Source organism: Cyprinodon variegatus, unplaced genomic scaffold, assembly GCF_000732505.1.
Source record: "Cyprinodon variegatus isolate N-32 unplaced genomic scaffold, C_variegatus-1.0 Scaffold443, whole genome shotgun sequence".
Taxonomy (NCBI): domain Eukaryota; kingdom Metazoa; phylum Chordata; class Actinopteri; order Cyprinodontiformes; family Cyprinodontidae; genus Cyprinodon; species Cyprinodon variegatus.
Genome location: NW_015150896.1, coordinates 1 through 20,253, shown reverse-complemented (window position 1 = coordinate 20,253; position 20,253 = coordinate 1). Strand labels below are relative to the sequence as shown.

Genomic DNA, 20,253 nt, shown 5'->3' with positions numbered 1-20,253 from the left:
GCCTATGGGATTGACTTCCGTATAATTGCTCATAAATGAAATAAGTATATTGTTGTTTTTTTTTTTTTTTAGAAATAATTGACATGAATAAAGGGAGCTGTTTAAAAATCGCCCCTCCGCCTTCCCTGATAAATTTCGGCACTAATGTAGCTCCATATGTTCCAGGAAACGCTCGCATCCAGAGGATGCGCTGCCTTCAGAGGCGTGGATTCTCAGCTCCACTGTCTTTTTAACGTCACATCTGCTCCTCGCCTTCAAACCGAGGTGCAGAGAAATGGAGCCCAGCTTTTCTGCATCATAAAAAAGGATGATCCGTCCAGATGTTTCTAATAATAGCCGCTCTTCTTGCTCTTTGCATCATGGATGTCTCCGGAACGGTGTCCCTTCGAGGTAGCGTGGGAATATCTCAGTAGAAAAGGCTCCGGCATCCATTCCTGCGTGGCCGTGGGAGCATCTCCTCTTCCGGGAGGCTGGCTGCAGGCTTGCGTGGGGATGCGTTTCTCCTCTCTCCTCTGCACGCGGGGTTTGTCTCCAGAGGAGCGGTAGGCGATGCGGGAGTATAAGGTGGTGGTGCTGGGCAGCGGCGGGGTGGGCAAGTCCGCCCTCACCGTCCAGTTCGTCACCGGGACGTTCATAGAGAAGTACGACCCGACCATTGAAGATTTCTACAGGAAGGAGATCGAGGTGGACTCCTCTCCATCGGTGCTGGAGATCCTGGACACGGCGGGGACCGAGCAGTTCGCCTCCATGAGGGACCTTTACATCAGGAACGGTCAGGGCTTCATCCTGGTCTACAGCCTGGTCAACCAGCAAAGTTTTCAGGACATCAAGCCCATGAGGGACCAGATCATCAGGGTCAAGAGGTGAGCCTGCCCACATGTTTTTACCACTAGAAGTGTTTTCAATGTTAAAATCAGGAGATTTGCTTGGTTTAGGCCATATGGCTCTTTGCCCAGGGCGGGACCGCCAAGGGGCGCCACAGTTTCAATAATCATAACACAAAACTGATGGATTGTTTTTCACTCAATTATTTTAAACATGTTTTTTTTTCATTTAGAAAAAAACAATAATAATGAACTTTATTGATCTCACTTGGAGAAATTTACCTCCGCATCCCTTTAGGGTTAAGGGTCATGGAACCACTAGGTCACCCCTTGCCTTAAGCAAACAGCAGCATCCTTATTTTAACGTGTGTCTCATAATAACTTTTTTTGGGTGTGTTTCTTGGAAAATTCAAAACATCAAAAAACACTAAGAAGCCCACTTTTTTTATTTTCCCAAATGAAATCCATCTCTATGCTCCCATCCTTTCATCTCCCCCCTCTCCCTCTTCCTCCCCCTGAGTGCTTCGTGAGAGACTCCAACAAGCTTCCTCTGAGGAACCCAGCTGCAGCTCACCTGTCACACAACAACTATCGGCCGTCTCCCGGATTCTGCCTCTTCTTCGTCTCTTACTTGATTTAAAACACTGATCAGCTTTGATCAGTTTAGACAATGACTCAGTCCATCCCATGATCTCATCTCTGTGAGAAAATCTAAGATCTACCCCCCTTTTGAGCCGAGATGCGCTCATAAATTCTTTGCTCCGTGAGGCTGTTCTCTCAAAATGTGCAGAACAGATGATTCTTTAGTCTTTACACAAAGCCAGTTAAAGATATGACTCTATAGAGATTATATGTTTTGATTTAGTAGGACTATTAAGAGAGGGTTAAATAAAAGAATAAATGTTGATAAGCGTTCTCATTTTTTTTATTTTTTTCTCGGAGTGAACCGGTTGACCTGAGTGGAAGCAGCGTCAGAGCTGACGATTCACAGCAGAGGCGAATGCATGAGGGAACTCCACAGACATGAATAATATAACGGCGGCGAAACAGCAGCCTCCAGTCAGCTGCCACCCTAAACAGCTGCCTCTGACTTTCTGCACAATCCCAGATAAGCAGAAAGGGTGAACAACTCCTTAGCTCCTGGTCTCCATTAGCTATCTCTCCTCCATCCAAACTTGTTGCTGAGCCAGCAGCTGTAACAACAAACACCACACAGAGATGTGTGCCCACTCACTAGAGCTTAATGGGATTGTGCCGCGTTGGAAGCCAAGAAGACATCAGGCCTCCATTAGGGAGCCACATGAACTAGACAGCTTATGCAGGGAGACATGAGCAAGAGAAGGTAAGATCCCTGCAGAGCACAACTTTAGCATCTGATTAAACTCATGGAAGCTGTTATGTGTGAAAACAACATCAGGGTGTGGCCTTTTTCCTGTATTATGATCACCTTGGTATGTGGAGGTTATTTCCCCCCCCCTTCCAGCCCAGGAGGAGAGCGCGTTCAAAGCGCCGGAGCTGCCTTTTCACGCTGCAATGATGCTGTGTCTAATAGCAGGAGGTGAGCGTCATGCGCCGCTGAGTAGGAATAGGGTGGAGAGACTTAAAACTACGTGTCCCAGAGGGCACTTTGGTGGAGGTACGGAGCAATTTTCTTGGCAAGAGGCTTTTAGTGTTTGCAATCAAGGTGAAGAGAGTAGTTTAAGCAGGAAAGTACTCATTTAATTGAATGTATTTAGTGCAAGATGCTGGCTAAGTTAACACATTTAACTCAATCTGCAGATACTCCTTATGTTGCTCTAATCCCGTCTAGAATAAACAAGTACCCATAATCCTTTAGGCAGTCTAAAGATTGGGACTAAATAACAAAAACATAGTCCCCTCCTTGGTAATTATATCGCAACCTCTTCAACTTATCTTGTTGCCCCTTAGGGGTACAAAAAATGCTTTGATGTCTATCTCTAATTTCCCACATTGAGATGACTATCACCATTACTCACCACTAGGGAGACTTTCCTCCCAGATGCAAAATGAATGTAATTTCTACAACGCCTGGAACCTTTCAGCGGCTCAAACTGGGAGAGAGGTGGGATATAGCTTTTATAGATCCAATGTATGCTCATTTAATGTGCAATTTTATTCCGTTCTAGGCGGTTTTTGAAAGTGCACTTCAAATAAAGCCGCTTTGATTATTTTTATTTGCTCCAGCTGACTTGTAAGTGGTATATAGACTGTGTATTTTTATCGCAGTGAGATGATTTTTATGCTTTTGCCCATAAACAGGCATGTATGGTATAATAAGTGAGCCAGGTAGCTGTTTAATACAAAGAGGAGGGAATTTGTTTGTGGAAATGGACACAAGAAGTTGTGTCCTCACCAACCAATACTTAAAAAGTGGACATCACTTAAGGCAAGGGGTAATATTTACTGGTCTGTAGATGATTTTTACTCATTTATTTCATCTAAAATATAGATCGAGGGTCTAGAGGGGCTTTAACATGTTGGGAGTTCATTGTGAAGCTCAATACCAAGTCCCTTAAAAAAGCTGAAGGAGTAAAATATTTCATAAACATTTCCCACTTTTGCACATGTGGAGCGTTTCCTGGAACTTATGGAGCTACATTAGTGCCTAAATTTATCAGGGAAGGAGGAGGGGCAATTTTTAAACAACTCTCTTTATTCACGTAAAATTATTTAGCTAAAAAAAAAAGAAAAAAAGTGGGAAATTTCAATAGAGTATGTTTGCAAGTGGGTTGCTCAGTGGAGCAGGGGTTAGCACTGCTGCCTTGTAGCAAGAAGGTTCTGGGTTCGATTCCTGGCCTGGGGTCTTTCTGCATGGTTTTGGCATGTTCTTAGTGGGTTCTCTCTGGGTACTCTGGCTTCCTCCCACAGTCCAAAAACATGACTGTTAGGTTAATTGGCTTCTCTAAATTCTCCTTAGGTGTTAGCGTGTGTGTGTGAATGGTTGTTCGTCTCTGTGTTGCCCTGTGATGGACTGGCGACCTGTCCAGGGTGTGCCCCCCCTCGCCGTAGACAGCTGGAGATCAGCACCCGCGCCCCTCGCGACCCCACTTGGCATAAGCGTGTAAGAAAATGCATGTTTGCATGGATGATTGCAAGCTGCTTTAGGTTGATATCTAACATCTGGTTTAATCTTCACCTAAAAACAAAGTTATGTTGGACTAGTCAAAGTATCTGGGATCAGTCTTCTTGAACGTGATTCTAAGATGTTGCAGCAATGACAGAAAATTCCCTTAATCTGGTCTCATGTCATGCAGAAGCTCTGCCTGCACTGGTAAAGCCCCTGTTACACCATGCCAATGTAGGCGGCATATGCCTGATGTCCCACAATCTTCTAAAACGCTGAACGTCCAACAAAAGCCTAACGCACGGCAGCGTAATGCCCATGAAATAATGCACAAGCCGGTGTCCTGAGGGGAGCAGCGATGTGCCGGGAGGTGTCTGGCCTGCATAAAAAGATAAAAAGAAAGAAGTTGCAGCAGATTCAGCGTCATGTCTGGTAGGAAGTTTGTTGGTCGTGGCCGTAGACGCAGGGAGGATTTCCCCCTCTGAACTCCCTTTCATACCAAAACACTACCAGTACGTCATTAACCTCTTAACATCCACCTCATTTTGGGTTATCCTCGCCTATTTTGCATACCCAAATGGAAAAGCAAATAACTTAGGAACTGTAAGCCCAAATTACATATGCAATGCATTATTTGAAATCTAACACCCTCTAGTTTCCTAATATATAAATTAAAATTTGGTGACTAGAACACAGACCAATCTGCATCAGTTCAAACATGACTCAAAGTTGTTGTTTTTTTATTCTCTGAAATGATAGGTCTTTTTTGAACAGCAGTAGGAAAGACAATCTTGAGAAAAAGCAAGTTTTATTGTATTATATTTGTTCTACATCATGTCAACCACAAATGCAGAAAATTTCAGACTCTAGATATAACAGTTCCAGAGCTGTAGGGTATGGAACTTTTGGTGTCAGCTTGGAGCCGCACTCAATGGCTCCACCTGCTGGTAAAAATTTTACCGATGGAATTTTATGCATTCTGAATTATTACCCCGACTTAAGGTTTTAAGAGGTTAAACAGTAGCTTTAAGTTAGAAACATGTTCAGCGGTCATCTGGAACAAGCCAAATATGTTGATATGCGTTGGAGATAAGTTCTTGATAAGTTATGCATAAGTTACTGAAAGGTTTTGGATAAGGTAGACACCACGACCTATGAGTAACTTTCACTTAATATTAATGTCGCACCATTGCAATTTTTGGCCCCGATACCCTATACCTGCCTGGGTGTGTGTGTGTCTATATGAAGAACTGCATGCTACCTGGATGTAAAATAGCTGCCATCATGGTTTTGTCAAGCTGCTGTCTACCTTTGTGAAGCAGGAAAAATACTAACACAAAGTGAATCCAGTAGAACTTTTTATTGCCTACCTGGAATGGATGACAGTAAACTTTTGCCTCTCAAAATGGTATCGGTGCCCCATTTGTCGATACTTGCCGACACCAATATTTTAGTGCAGTATTGGGGCGAGATACAGGTATTGGTGTCGGTCCAACACTACTTAACGTATGTCAATGATCAGATAACTTACCTCTAACTTATTGTCCACGCACGACGTATTTGTCGTATGTAGATGTGTGTAAGCGTGTTTAGCGTACTTCAGCGTGTTCATAACTTATACAAAACGGATTAATAACTTATGCCAAAATGTTTGCCAGAAATCGTTAAGGCGTGACTAGCGCTTAAAGATCTACTCACCTCAGGATGCTGAATGCTTGGATTACATTAAAAATAAGATTATGCAGATCTACTCTACCACCATTTCTCGGCACATTTATTTTAGGTGAAGCCAGACCTGTTTTCTTAAGTATTAGTCATTACTTACACCACATTAGAATTTAATGTTTTGATTTTTATGAAAACATATTGGCTGGTTTTATTATACCAGAGACTACTAGCTGTAATAAGATTTAAGGAAATATCAGATATTGTTATATTGAATTTATATGAAATGTCTGATGCTCATTAAGTCAGCACAAAATCGATTAAATTAAATTATCAGTACAGCCAAAGATAAAAATAGGGGTTAAAAAGTGACTGTAGTAAACTGAAAATGCTAATCCTATTATGTGATGTGTTTAAAAGGTCAGTTTTCTAAGATTTAAAGGACTTTTTGTCTACTCTGGTCATGGTTTTAGAAAATGGTCTAAATATTACTTATTTAAAAGCCTCAATCTGGTGTTATCAACGGCCGATGGAAATTTATATTTACGCTGATTCGTCCTCGCAAGTCTTCTTGTTTAGCCACTAAAATTATATCTGATTGTTTTGTTTTTTATTTATAAATTGATATGCAATGTCAAAAACATGAGTTTTTTTTTGTTGTTTTTTTTATTATTGCTTTAATAAAGTCGTTCTTGCTCAAAAACACCTTGAGCTTATTAAGAGTTTTCATATGTAACGATTTGCAGCCCACACAAAATGGATAAAAACAAAAAATTTAGACTCATAGTTACTACAATTGATTACTATTTTTGTTCGCATCTTAGGCCCCGTCCACACGAAGACGAACCCTGGCCTAAACGCACAAATTTTTCACCAAACCAGCCTCTCATCCACACGAAGCCGGCGTTTCGGGGTCTGTAAACGATCTTTTTTTTATTCAGCCTTCAGAGTGGGAAGATTTCGAAACGCCGTTTTCGCGTTTCCATCTTTACGCTCTAACCGCATTTTTTTTTTTACACGCATGCGTCATAGCGTCGCCTCTAAACACGCAGTATCAAAACAACAATGGCGCCGTTGCTGCTAATGCTACTCACCCTGCTGTCGGGCTTACAACAGAATCTTCTTCTTCTGGAATATCTCCAGGAAGAACAGAGCAATATAGACTACATAGTTCAGCACCTGAATTTGACTTAACCACGAAAATGGACCCGCAGGGCAACCATGTATAAATATTAGTGCGCATGCCCAACATTTCGTCGCTTATTTTTGCTTTGGCACCACAGCGCCACTTACAGGCCTGGCATACATTTTTGCAGCGTTTTCATGCATTCGTGTGGACGATCACATTTATTTTACGTCTCCGTCTTTACGGCAAACGTTTTGGAAAATATCAGCGTTTCGTGTTCGTTTTGACTTCGTGTGGACGGGGCCTTATTTAGTCAAACTGTTACAGCTATTAGAAAAGTAGGAATGAAGCTCACACTTGGAGTTCCTCAAGGCTCTAATCTCAGCCCACTATAATCTAATCTATAGCTTAGATTATAGAGCACTATAATATCTATTATTATGAGAAGTTGTTTTGGAAACACTGAACTTTTAACGTCCACTAAATCTATCGCTAAATCAGCTCTCTACCACCCTTACAACATTAATGTCATGCCCTTTCCTGTCAGATCACCAAACCCCTTCAGACCAGCGTACCCATAGTAATATGCATGTGTGCACACGCAGAAAACAACATTTAAACAACTTCTGTTACATTTGCAGATCAGCCTGTCAAGATCAGCATACAGTTAACTGTTGCATGACAATCCGACAGGTTAGCTGCTACGTCAGGGCGTGAAGTAGTGAACACAGAGAGCGAGGCTGTCTGTGTTTAAAGCAGTTTATCTTTAAATTATATTTATCTAAAACTTTTTGTTTATTACATCACGCATAAATTATCTAACCGACTTGGCTTTTCGGTTTACTTTTCTGGTAAGTTTGTATGTTTACCTTCAACTACAACTTTTCGTGTATCATATCACGTATAAATAAAGTAGCCTAGTAGACTTTCTTCCACTCATAGTGCCAGACGTATGCAAATCTGACATCTTGAGCATGGTTATTGACTATGGGTATGCTGATCACTGGCTTGTCGTATTGGTGTAATTAGACCTTTTTTGCGAGTCGTCACCAGGAAAAAAGATCAAAGTAAACCTGTTCTTGTCAAAATGGAAGATTTAAAATCTTTTTTTTTTCAGTGAATGATCTCAAATCTAGATGCATCTCACAGACTTGCTTAGTTTATCTGCGCCTCAGCTCTTAAACAAACTCTGACTACATATTAAAATTCAAAATTACTTTATTGATTAAATAGATGACTTTATGCTTAAAGAGGGGTTCAGAAGTTTTAATCTCTTTTAACTGGAGATATATACTTTGCTTTAATGTTTTTTTCTTTTTTCCAATGTAATCGTTGCATCTAAATTCCTTTATTTTTCTGTAAAGTACTTTGAATGACCTCCTGTGTGAATATGTACAGATAAACCCATGCCTAAAGGATCAACAGTAAAAGAAAATGAAACTATCCCTTTAAGCTCCCCTCTCATGACTACAATACATGTTTAGTATTGAAACCATGAGTTCAATTGTAAAACCCTTTTAAGCAAGTTAGCTTGGTTTATACAGAAATATTCCCAATCTTTTATTTATCATCCCTGATTTCCTCCTTCATGCGGCTCGCACGCTGCAGTAAGGGTGCCACAGATGCTTTGTTCTCCAGCACCAACACCCTATGGGAGTTGACTCAGAGTTGGTGCTACAGAAGCTGCGATTGTTCGGATACAAGGCGGCGTTGTTGCATGCTATAACTCCTCTGACAATGAATTAACAACAGATGCAGAGAGATGGCTGCAGGGCCTCATGCTGGAGATGCCTGACTGTTTGTTTGTGGTTTGCACGTGGGGCTTGTGAAAATGAGTTACTGAAGTCAGTGAGGATATTTACCACAGCAGGTAGCCCTATAAATGTTATGCAGCTTTGGGGGGGTGAAATGGAAAACATGAAGTCCTGTTTTGTTTTTTTCTTTATTAGTTATAAGGATGCATTTTATGTGTGCAGAGTTGCATGCTTGTATTTTTCCATCCAGCATCTGAAATAAACTCCCTGCAGAGGTAAATGGCAGTAAGCTAAAGTTGTTCCAGATTCTTCATGCAGCTTGTTAAAACGAAGCTGTGGTGAAACTCAACTAAAAAGACAAAGAATTCAGAAAACTCAACTAAAAAACATTTATGACCCTTTTGCTTACCTCCTGTTGTCGTTTCTGTGAAGCCATTTTTTTGCACCCATCTTCATACCTTCAGAGGTTACAGCCAATCCATCGAAGCATACACTATCTAGCTTTGGCTGTTTTTCTCTTAATAGATGCACTTTTTTGTCCTCTTCAGGGTAGCGAAAACTGGATATTGGAACATGTCACATGTCAACATTTTTCTTGTGTCAGCATCTCCCCAAAAATTTGTGCATTCAGCAGCCGTGCCTCGAGTTCGCGTGAAGCTCGTGCATTCCTCCATTTGCCGGCCATTGTTTATCCTTTGTTTGATGTGTGTGAACTGCGACTTGTGCAACATTTGTCATCGTTTTACTGAACGAAATTTCTTTTTGTATACACTCTGCGAAATGATAAAGTCTGTCCAAGTCTAAATTTTGCCATTTCTATTAAGTAAATGCAGGGAGAGAAAGCTTCAAATATCTGGGCCAGAAAAATCGGCACTACCTCTATCCAGGATTTAATATTGTTAGTATTGGCCTTGAAATAAAAATGCTTTTGTTCCTCTTTACTTGTTAAAAAGCATCTTTAAATAAAGTTTTATTCAGAGACAGTTTTTGCTGTGGCACAGGAACTGGCATCGCTTGCCGAAACCTCCCAACAACGTCTCCATAACAACCACTGAATGCTATCTGTATGTTAAGTTTTTGTTTTAGGAGGAAATCTTTCCTGTCCTACCATCAAACCTTCTGGGATTAACTGGAGCTGTGTGTTTTACTTTAAGGAGACCAAGGAAGAACTTGTGGAAAGGCTTATGCTCACTGTTATGTATGGTGGAGGAGTTGTGATTCTGTGGGCTTCTAAATGCCTCTGGTAAATTTGTTACTATGCATTAAAACTTGCTTTAATTTCAATTATCATGTCATGGAGGTAAGCTTATTATAAACATAACTAAATTCAAGCTGTGAAACAATCATATAGATCTGTATGTAATCTGCGCGCCGGACTGGAGTTGTGACAGGCAGCCTGGGCCTCAGGCGGCTACGCTCTACCCCTTCTATTTGTTCGGCGAGCTAATCTGAATTGTTCAATTCAATTTGGAGAGCGAGATCATCTGTGGTAGTAGCACTAGACATCTTCCAGGCATGAGAGTAAAACTGTCATGGTTTGGGTTATGTTGTGCTTTACTTTGCTCCTTGTTTGCTAGTTTTATTGGTTTAATTCCTATTTTGTTGTAATTTCTAGATTTATGATAGTTCTCATGTTTTTCTGTTGTCCTCTTGTGTGTGCGTTCCTTTTCTTTGGCTCCCTCGTCGTCTCCTCACACCTGCTCCTTGTCAGCTCGTTAGCCCTCCCTTTGTCTCTGTCAGCTATTTATGCTCTCCCTCTGCTCTCACTCTTGGTTGGTTCCTTCCGTCACGTTTTGGTTGTGGTTTGGAACCAACCAAGAGTGAGAGCAGAGGGAGAGCATAAATAGCTGACAGAGACAAAGGGAGGGCTAACGAGCTGACAAGGAGCAGGTGTGAGGAGGCGACGACGAGGGAGCCAAGGGGAAAGGAACGCACACACAAGAGGGCAACAGAAAAACATGAGAACTATCATAAATCTAGAAATTATAACATAATAGGAATTAAACCAATACAACTAGCAAACAAGGAGCAAAGTAAAGCACAACATAACCCAAACCATGACAAAAACTAGCAGCAGTTCAGCAGACAGGATGAATGAACGGTAGCCGGCACGTGCGGATGACGTCATATACACTCAGCTTTGTTTTTTAAATATATAAATATAAAAAATATAACCGCAGATGTCTGGGGGACAGTGATTTGCCTATATGTTATGAATACTGGGGTACCATAAATGATAAATAATGAACAGTTTAGTTTGTGCCTTCAAGTCGTTGCCCATAGGAAGACGTTACATGAATATAACATAACGGAATATCTTCAGAACAGCTCCGAATGACACAAAACTCATATGGGTGAGTAGAAAATGATGTAATAAGGTAAAATCAAGGGCCCAATGTAAAATAAAACGGCATTCCCCTTTAAGTGGGATAAACCACGCTTAAAAATGTGCGCACATGAAAACCCCCGAGGGTCAGAGACTCTCCCACCACAGTCTCCTTAAAATCCTGTGGGAAACACTTGATTAGGTTAAAAAAAATATTTTCTATGAAAAGAATATTTAAAATTTAAAATTTGATTAGCAGATAACATCAATTAATCGCCCAGACTTATTTAAACATATATTGATTCAAATACTTGGAGAATTAAGGAAAAGGGATGTTTTTATGTCTCATACTCAACAAGTGGTGTGCACGGGGGCCTCCTTGTGGCCCTTTTGTTAAAAAATACATGTTTAAGTTCCCTTTTAGAAGCCAAAATGCATGTTAAAATGCCCTTTCAGTAGCTAAAGTTCCCCCCACTGTACCAAAGGCTTAGCTAAAGTGCCCATTGGGAACTAAAATGTGAGTTAAATGCCCTCTTTGGAGCCAAAAAGCATGCTTAAGTCCCTCCAGGAGTTAAAACGTGCTAAAATGACCTCTCTGGAGCCACTTCATGTGCTAAAGTGCATCCTTGGAAGCCAAAAGTTGTGCTAAACTTTTCTCTTGGGAGTCAAAATCCCGTGCTAGTGTCCCCTCTGTAGCCAAAACACGTTATTAAGTGCAACTTTGGGAGTCAAAACACACGGAGAAATGCCCTTTTGGGAACCCAATGCATGTTTAAGTGCCCCCATGGAAGCCAAAACACAAGTCTAAAGTGTTTTCACTACAGTGCAGTTTTTCTTTCCATCTGTCCCTTAAATAGTCTGTGCATGCCAATGTATTTAACACGTCTTTATTTTGAAATGTTCTCTTACTTTGATATTTCAAATGGTCCTAGATTGGTGCTCAGCTCTAGTAGACATCAACCAGTATAATTGTCCACTGAGGTTTATCCCAAGCACTGACGAATGTTAACTTTATGACTAAGTGATACAGAGCTGTACTGCAGCTGCATTAAGGAGCTTCGGATCATTTAGTCAGGGAGAAGCGGTAGCGAGATGCTACAACTAACAACCCAATACAATTGCCGCCTCCAACTGGCTCTCAATCCATCTTTTGTAGTTATATATAGAGTTTCTCTGCAAGCCTGTCAGGTTGTATTTATCTGCACGTTGCTCTCTATGTTCACACCTCACGCCCTCCGGACTTAGGCTTTCCAAGCAAACAGGCCGATGCGAGATGCTCGTCCCGCTGAGGTCAGCTGCTTCTTTTATGTGTGTTTGCTGGGTATGGGGGGGGCGTGGTAAATGTCAAACAGCAGGGAGGTCTTTGGCATTTAAGGCCTTGACCGTTGCACTTTTACAGCTTTTTTTTTTTTATTTAGTGTGTAATCTTGATGAAAAAACAGTTGCCACCACTCACAGCTTTTTGGCATGTGAGCTGGAATGCCCCTTTAACATTTCCAGGGCATCGCTTTGTTAGTGGAAAAGCTTAGGCCTCTCCATCAGTACCCCACAAACTGCTACCTGGATTCATTTCCTCCGTCTCTCCACCCCTTCGTTGGGCCAGTGAGATGTTTGCCAGCTCTTTTCCACACCTCAGCTCTTTTCCCAGCAGAGCAACGTGGCATCAGGCCACCAGTTTGTAGATAAGAGCCTAATTTCTCAATAGCGCCAGCAGATCAATAAGCCGAGCTTGAAAGCACTTAGCAGTGATTGATGGTCGAAGCTATTAGCTGGTCTGTGCCATTACCTGTTGTGAGAAAATACACCTACTGTAATCGACATTCTGCCGTTATTTCATAAGTGAAACATGAGGGGGGTGTACTTATCATTACATTTTATGTTTGAATAAAGTCCAGCTAAAATTTAGTGTGGTGTATGTCACCAGTAAGTTAGTATACGATGGAATTAAATTATTGGATTTCTGAGACTTTGACAAGAACTCCGATGACTAGATTACAGCACCTCTAGAACGACAGCTGTATTGGATGTTTGAGGTCAGTGTCTTTAGGATGGTAGTAATCATGGTTCACAATCCAGTCAAGAGTTTAAAGAAGGGTTCTTGAAAAGCATGGGATTTGTTTTTAGTACTTTACAGGTCTTGATAATGGCTGCTTGAAGAAGTATTTGTATTTCTAGGCTATTTTCCTGTGTCATGGACAGTACGTTCTTTCTTTATGCCCTTTATGTCCTCTCCATGTGTCATTCTTCGGTTACATGCTCTCTCTCCCTTGTAACCTTTATTCTTTCTTCCTGTCTTTCTTTTTTTGGTTGATCTTCTTCCCTTTCCATGTGACCTTCCATATTTACCCACTCTTCTTTCTTTGTCTCCAATTTTTCCTGATGTTCTGCCTCCATTTCTTCAAGGAGTCCTTCTGTTTTGTGCATCTATTCTTGTATCTTCCCTCATTTCCCTCCTGTTGTTCTTTATTGCTGTCTTTTTTGTCTCCTTTCCTTCACTCCTTCTGTCTTTATTGTTCTTCAGCTATACACAGAAGTTTTAAAAAGATATTTCTATTCTTTACGTGTTGATTGTTAGAAAAGCTTTGAAGGTCAGTGGTCTTGGTTCTGTTAGTATAGTTTTATTGGTTTTATTCCCATTTTGTTGTGTTTTCTGGTTATATTTCAGTTCTTAGGTTTTTATATGTTGCCTTTGGTTGCCCTCTTGGTCTCCTTTTCCCTAGCTCCTTTCTAGACTCCTCTCTTCACACCTGCTCCCAATCAGCTTGTTAGCCCTCTCTTTGTTCAGTCTCCCAACGGCTACGTTCACACTGCAGCCTTAAGTGACCCAAATCTGATTTTTTTTGCTCACGTTCGACCTGTATCTGATCTTTTCATGACAGTCTGAACAACACATATCCGATTTTTTCCAATGCGACCCAGGCCACTTGGCTATGTGGTCCTGAATCCGATATGAATCGTATCTTTTCAAATGCGACCTGTGTCTGAGCGTTCAGGTCGGATTCATCCGACTTGAACGTCATTAATACGCGACAAAGGTCACTATTCTGCGTCTTGCTACGTAGAAGCGGCAAGAAAAACAACAACCATGGCAGATGGTGATGCGGAGAGCAGTATTTATGTTTAACCATATTGAAAAGATTGTGTTTTTATGTTTGGAAAAGACCGCTAGATGCGCGCCGGCACTACCATCCATGTTTACTTCCGGAAAAAAAGAGCAAGCTGACCTGTGAGGTCATTGCGTCCTCTGCTGCGCATGCGGAACACTTGCATTGTATGACTGCAGTTCACACAGGAGATCACATACAAGTTGCATATATTTGGAAATATGAACGGCAATGTAAAGAAATTGGATTTCGCAAAAAAAATCAGAATTGAGCATTGAGGCCTGCAGTGTGATCGTAACCTTGGTCTCCTTTTCCCTAGCTCCTTTCTAGACTCCTCTCTTCACACCTGCTCCCAAACAGCTCTCTTTGTTCAGTCTCCCATAAATACTCTCCTTGTGCTGTTTCCTCAGTGCTGTTTCCTCGTCTAACTTTGTCTAACTACGTCTTACTCTATCATACCTCGTCTTACTTCATCTTACCCTGGCTCCTTGTGATTGTTTTCCCCTAATGTCTCCATGGTTCTGGTTTGTTTTATATTTCTCATGTTGGATTTTTGGATTCCCGCCTCTGTTACCTTTGTGTAATTCATTAAATCTATAAAAACTCACCCCTGCCTCCTCTGCATTTGGGTTCTGTCAAACAACCTCCTCCCCCACTGTGACAGTCAGATGTCAGGAGAGGACCAGGCTATAACAGATCAGGGTTGGGTTTGGAGCAAAAAGAGTAAAAAGACGCCATTGTGGATCAGATCAACGTTTAATGCTTGGTCTGTGGTGATGATGGGCACTGTTTTCTTTTTTCATGACCTTTTGTGTTTGTTTGTTTTTTATCTTGATGTAGTTCAGCAGCCCAGCTAATGGGGTTCATAATAAAGCATGGAGGCGGTAGTGTAATAATGTGCAAAACCATAGTCGACTGATTACTTCCAAACATTAAAAGAAAAAGGACTAAAATAGACTTGCCTTATTCTTTATTTTTCCTACCAAGCTTGAATCTAAATCCATCAAAGCTGGACGGAGACAAACAAAACGACCGAACTAGACATCAGCTTACATTTGCTTCTTCTTCTTGTAAAATGTCCTAATGTATATCATAAGCACATGGAGGGGGGTTCTTCGAAAGCTAATGTTCATGTCACCCCATTTTAGAGCAGCACATTAGCTTTATTCAATTATTCAGTAACTCATCCCATTAGTCTCTGCAGCCTGGTTTCTTTGTATTGATAGCTCAGAGGAAAGAAAGTTAGAAAGAAAGTTGTGCAAAGAAGCTTTTAATTCTAGAAAAGTGCTTAAAGTTTGGAGATTTTTCACAAAATATGAAAGCATAGATAAAGAGGCAGTGTTTTATAGCATATTCTGACTGGTGTTTTTTTTGCAACCTCTTATTTGCTGGGGGGGATAATGTAGATGCGGCATGCAGGCTAAAAAACGCTGCAGCTTTATAAGTTTTTCATTTAATTGATCAAATAATCGATCAAAATTTAGTCTGAAGGACACCCCTAAACCTGATTAAGGATTTTCAAATGGTGGGATTTACTTTTTAAAACAGAAAGTACTTCATGACATCATCAAGAAGGTTGAAAGATCAAGAAATTTCAAGAATGCATGATAACGAAGTCACTAAGAGTTCTCTGGCTTTTGAAACTATTCATGGAGCAGTGGAGAACCTTTAGAAAGCCTACCAAAATTACTCCAAGAGACGAGTGATGACTTATATAAGAGGTGACTAATAAACCAAGAACAGCAGCGCAGGACTCATTTTCTTTGGCTAAGGTTAGAGTTCAGGATTCAACACCGTCTCAGTTTCTGCATCCCGTTTGAGAAAGAGCATGGTGCTGAATGTGGGGCAGTCTGGGACTCTTCCTTGAGTAAAATCCGGAAGGAGGATGTCTGATCATTTGAGTTTGCATGCACCTATGATTTGAAGCAAAATGCCAAGTCCAGCTTGGATGGTTCAAAATAAAGGCGTTCAAATAAAGGCGTTCTAGTGGTCCACACAAACTTAAATGAGTTCCTATGTTTGTCTTCTGCGCAGGTACCAGCAGGTGCCGGTGGTGCTCGTGGGGAACAAGGTGGATCTGGAGGACGAGAGAGAAGTGTCCCCCAGCGAGGGCCAGGCGTTGGCCGAGGACTGGGGCTGCCCCTTCATGGAGACGTCAGCCAAGAGCAAGACGATGGTGGACGAACTGTTTGCTGAGATCGTCAGGCAGATGGACTTCTGCCCTCTGCCCGACCGAAGGGAGACCTGCTGCCCTGCCTGTAGCATTCAGTAACCGCCTGAGGGAGGAGCGGTGGGTGGAGGGGGGGAGTAGAACGCGCATTAAAGTGCAAATGTATTCGTGTTAGAGAGTCGGAGGAGAAAAATCCACTTGTGTTGATAGTATTTCTTCAAGTTTCAGCCTTCTGTCTGGAAAGGCATTGTGGGAAATGTAGTAAAACGCTCTCTGAAAAAGGTAAAGGTGAGTCAGATCCAAGCATTCATCACCTGTTTGACAAAAACTGGATTTCCACTTGAACAACAAAGCAACACTCAACCTCCAGCATCCATCAGCACTGGTTGATTCATTTGGAGTGAAATTCCTTAATGCACCGTGGTGCCAAATATATATTAGTGAAGAGGATTGTAGTGCTAAATGCTCTTTGGGAAAGCAGCCATAGGTTAAAGCAGGTATGGCAGTGCGCTCAGTGGTCTCTTTTCCTCCCTTTGTGTTTTCCGTCTCTTTTTTGCACCTTTTTGGACATTATCTGGCAGTGCAAGACCTTCCACCATGTAACAGATACGTAACGCCACTGTGATGGGAGTTGCACTGGGAGCTCATTTCACAGCAGGACCCGCCTAACTTAACTACGAATGAATGAAAAGATGCAAGAATGTCTAAGAGAACCGCACCTTTGGAGGGGGGAGTTCCTGCAGAAGATCCCAAACGCTGACCTACTGTGGATGATGTGTGCATGAAGCTGTGCTGTCACACTGACACTGAGTACAATCAGTCTCGCCCCAAAGAGGCAGTATCAGTCAGTCAAATTTGTCGTTTGAAATGTTCGGACACTCGTCTTCTTTTTCACACTACGTATGATCCAAATGCTTGATTTGAGTATAAGGTAAGCAGAAGTGTCAGCGAGTAGCTCGTCTGTCTGGGTCACACCAGTTATGTTAGTGGTTTGATGTCAGAAACACTTATTTTCAAAAAATAAAACTTTACGCACAAGTGTCTCATGTGCTTATTGATGAATTCCTGTTTTTTTTATATGAACTTGTTTGGAAGAAACAATATTTTCAGTCTTTTCTGGTTCTATGACTTATTATCTTTGGATGTTTTGGATTGTTGAATTTTAAATAAACCCAACACTTATTTTGGATGCGAAGAGGGAGCCTTTAGGGACCATAACAGGATTCTATATCCAATCATGAGCCTTCTCAACATTTATCAGGATAACATAATTATAAAAACAAGATTCAAAGTGATGATTATCATGGACATAAGTAAAAACTAAATCTTGGAAGAAAAGATTGATAAATAATGCAAATTTCTAAAACAAAAACAAAAAAAACTGGGGAACTGAAGCCTTGGTATTAATGCATTCCTCTTTCAAATTTCATCATTTTCAAAAACAAAAAAGAAAAGACTTTTTTTAAATAAACATCTTAAAAACTAAAAAGAATCCAAGCTAAAAAACTCCATCCCTATTTATACTACGTAATCAGTTTGCTTCTAAAAAGTGCATTTACACCTGGATGTTTAGCATTTAGGTCAATCACAAAAGATAAAAAAAAAGTTTTCAACTTAAAAGCAAATTACTATATCGCTTTTACAACTTTGGTATAATTACTGCTTTGAGTGGGTTGCTCTTTCTGCTCATTACATTTGTTAGTCTCTGTCATCCAGTCAATAATAAATTAGGTGATTGGTTTTAAATTAAATGAATTGTTTCCACCCTAATATTTATAGATTATAAAGATTATGTTATGCATCGTCTATAATTCTGAATGTTTAAGAAGCTGTTTGGTTAGAACGGTGCATCGTTGGGATCGCCATAGTTAGCTTTTTCACTATTCTTATGCAACACTGAAACTGAATGAGTGTTTTTATTTTGATTCTTTACACTTTAAATAGGAATTTGTTTTCAAAAAAAGAACTAATATGCCACAAAAAGGTAAGGAAATTTGATCTTAGTCGATTATTTCATTGCAGTAAAGTTCATTGTCGCTAGATGCAATATCCCGGAAAAACCTTTTTCCTTCTCTTTAAACCAAAAAAGTTATATATACACATAACCATAGTATATATATATGTATATATATATATATATATGTTTATTTATTTGGTTGTAAAGAAATTTCTTGATCGATTCTGATAAAGGCGGAGTGATGGTTTGGAGCGGCATCCCCCGGACAGAAAGAAACAAGGTTTGTCGTCATCAGAAGGGCTCTCTCTCTCTCAATGCACTTAAGATATCTGGTTGATAAATCTTTGGATTAATGTCGGACTGACGATGACATTTTGGATTGAAAAAAGCCATGATTTCCAATATGGTTTACTGTCCAGAGTAACCCTAAGAAACTTGTTCTTAAGCCCTTTTTTATTTTAGCTTTATTTTTTAAATGTTAGGCTGTTCATTTTATTTTATTTGTATCTATGTATTTGCATTAGATGGTAAATGTACTTTGCACAACATATACATCATTATTAGTGTTGTCTGGAAAGAGTACAACATGTAGAAACATAAATACGAACTATGCACAAAATAAATAGCAAGGATCCCAGAATTGAACCCTGGGGAATCCCATATAAAACTGTTTGTAACTGTAAATTGGTGTTATCAATTTCATCCTTTTGAAATCCATATTCCCCAAAAATCCTCTGGGCATTTTTTTTTTTTATAGGTATGATGCCCCAACACTACTTGAACTGTTATCTATAATGCATGCATATTTGCAAATTCCATTAGTTGTTCTTCCTGTGCAAAACATGAGCTATTATAAACATATTATGAATTAATGAATAGGTTAATGCTGAACCAGGGAGAAAAAAGTAAATTGTTGTGATGTTATTTTGGTTTAGGATGCATATCACTACCATTTTAATAAGTAATATATTATCAGTCAATGTACCAATAAGAAAAAAAGACACAAATCTGTGGAATTGGTGCTTTTATATATAAAACCTAATTTACACTTTTCCAGTGTTATTGATTTTTCCTTTTCTTTCAATTAAGAACATCTATTTGTTCCACTGGCAAGTTAAACTTTCTGTCTAACGTCACCTTTTAAAGGTATTCTAACATATAATAGGTTCCTTGAAGTAATTAATTCTCAAATTAAGGATAAGTCTTATTGAAGTGTTTATTCTGAAGTCTAACGTCAAGACAAGTCCTATCACATACATTTCAAGTCATTAACAACTACTAATAAAATATTAATGACATTAGTAAACAAAAAATGTGGATTAAATAATTCAGTTTTAGTGTTATTAATATTTTATACATCTTTTTAAGTAAAGTCACACTATTACAAGTCATTGGTGCTCAAGTTAACGTGAAGTTACTGCTTTATTCTGCTAAAATCAAGTAATTCCTCAGGTCATCAAATCTAGGACTTAAGTCAAGTCCTCAATTCAACTGATAAACACACAAATATTATTTCAAAAAAAATATTTAGGGCGTTAGCAAGGTCTAAACAGCGGCACCTGGTGGCGGTAAGTAACATCGCAGCTCAGTTTATAAACGTCAAGCGGAACTTTTTTCGTTTCTGCTGGACGGCGGACATAAATATGCGGTGCACAGAGCTTATGCATGGCGTCCTTCAACTATAGGGGTTTCTAGCTTGTCATTTATTTGTTTACTCTTTAACTGTAGCTTTTTTAAGTTTGTTTTTCTCTATAATTTGTATTTAAAGTCATAACTATGGCGACAAGGACCGTGTGTCACATTTTCCAGAGACGTAAGTAGCAGTTAGCATTAGTTAGCATGAGAGATTTAGGCAAAATGTCATGGCATTAGCTTCAAATATTTAAATGAACGATAATTGGTAAATATAGAGGAATTCTAGAATCATTGTGGAATATATAGTATAAATATAGTGTAGTATAAATATAAAAAAAGAAAGTTAGAACTGTAAATATACAGTCATATTTTTATATTACTATTTTTTATGTATTTATTACTGTTTTCAAGGCTGCACTTTAAAAAAAATTGAATTGTCTAGAACTGTTTTAAACGAAATTTCTTTTTGTTTACACTCTTATATCCAAAATGACAAAATAAATCAGCCTAAGTAAGTCTTATAAATCCCATTTTAGGACACAGGATGACATTTGGTTAGGGTGTTTTCCATGAGCTACAGCTAAACAAACCTATTGTCAGTTCTTAA

General features: G+C 39.8%; 1 protein-coding gene across 1 annotated transcript; it reads left to right on the top strand.

The window, feature by feature from the left end:
* The first annotated feature begins 181 nt into the window (after positions 1-181).
* On the top strand, positions 182-17,087 carry LOC107093740 (ras-related protein Rap-2a-like). The gene is made up of 2 exons (XM_015388984.1): positions 182-863; positions 15,919-17,087. The coding sequence occupies exons 1-2, from the start codon at positions 550-552 to the stop codon at positions 16,154-16,156; spliced, it is 552 nt and encodes a 183-aa protein (XP_015244470.1). The 5' UTR covers positions 182-549; the 3' UTR covers positions 16,157-17,087.
* The last annotated feature ends 3,166 nt before the right edge of the window (positions 17,088-20,253 follow it).

Excerpts from the sequence above, each read along its gene's own strand:
- LOC107093740 (XM_015388984.1), top strand. The coding sequence starts at position 550 with ATGCGGGAGTATAAGGTGGTGGTGCTGGGCAGCGGCGGGGTGGGCAAG. Across the intron at positions 864-15,918 it reads CAGATCATCAGGGTCAAGAG|GTACCAGCAGGTGCCGGTGG; the intron begins GTGAGCCTGCCC and ends TCTTCTGCGCAG.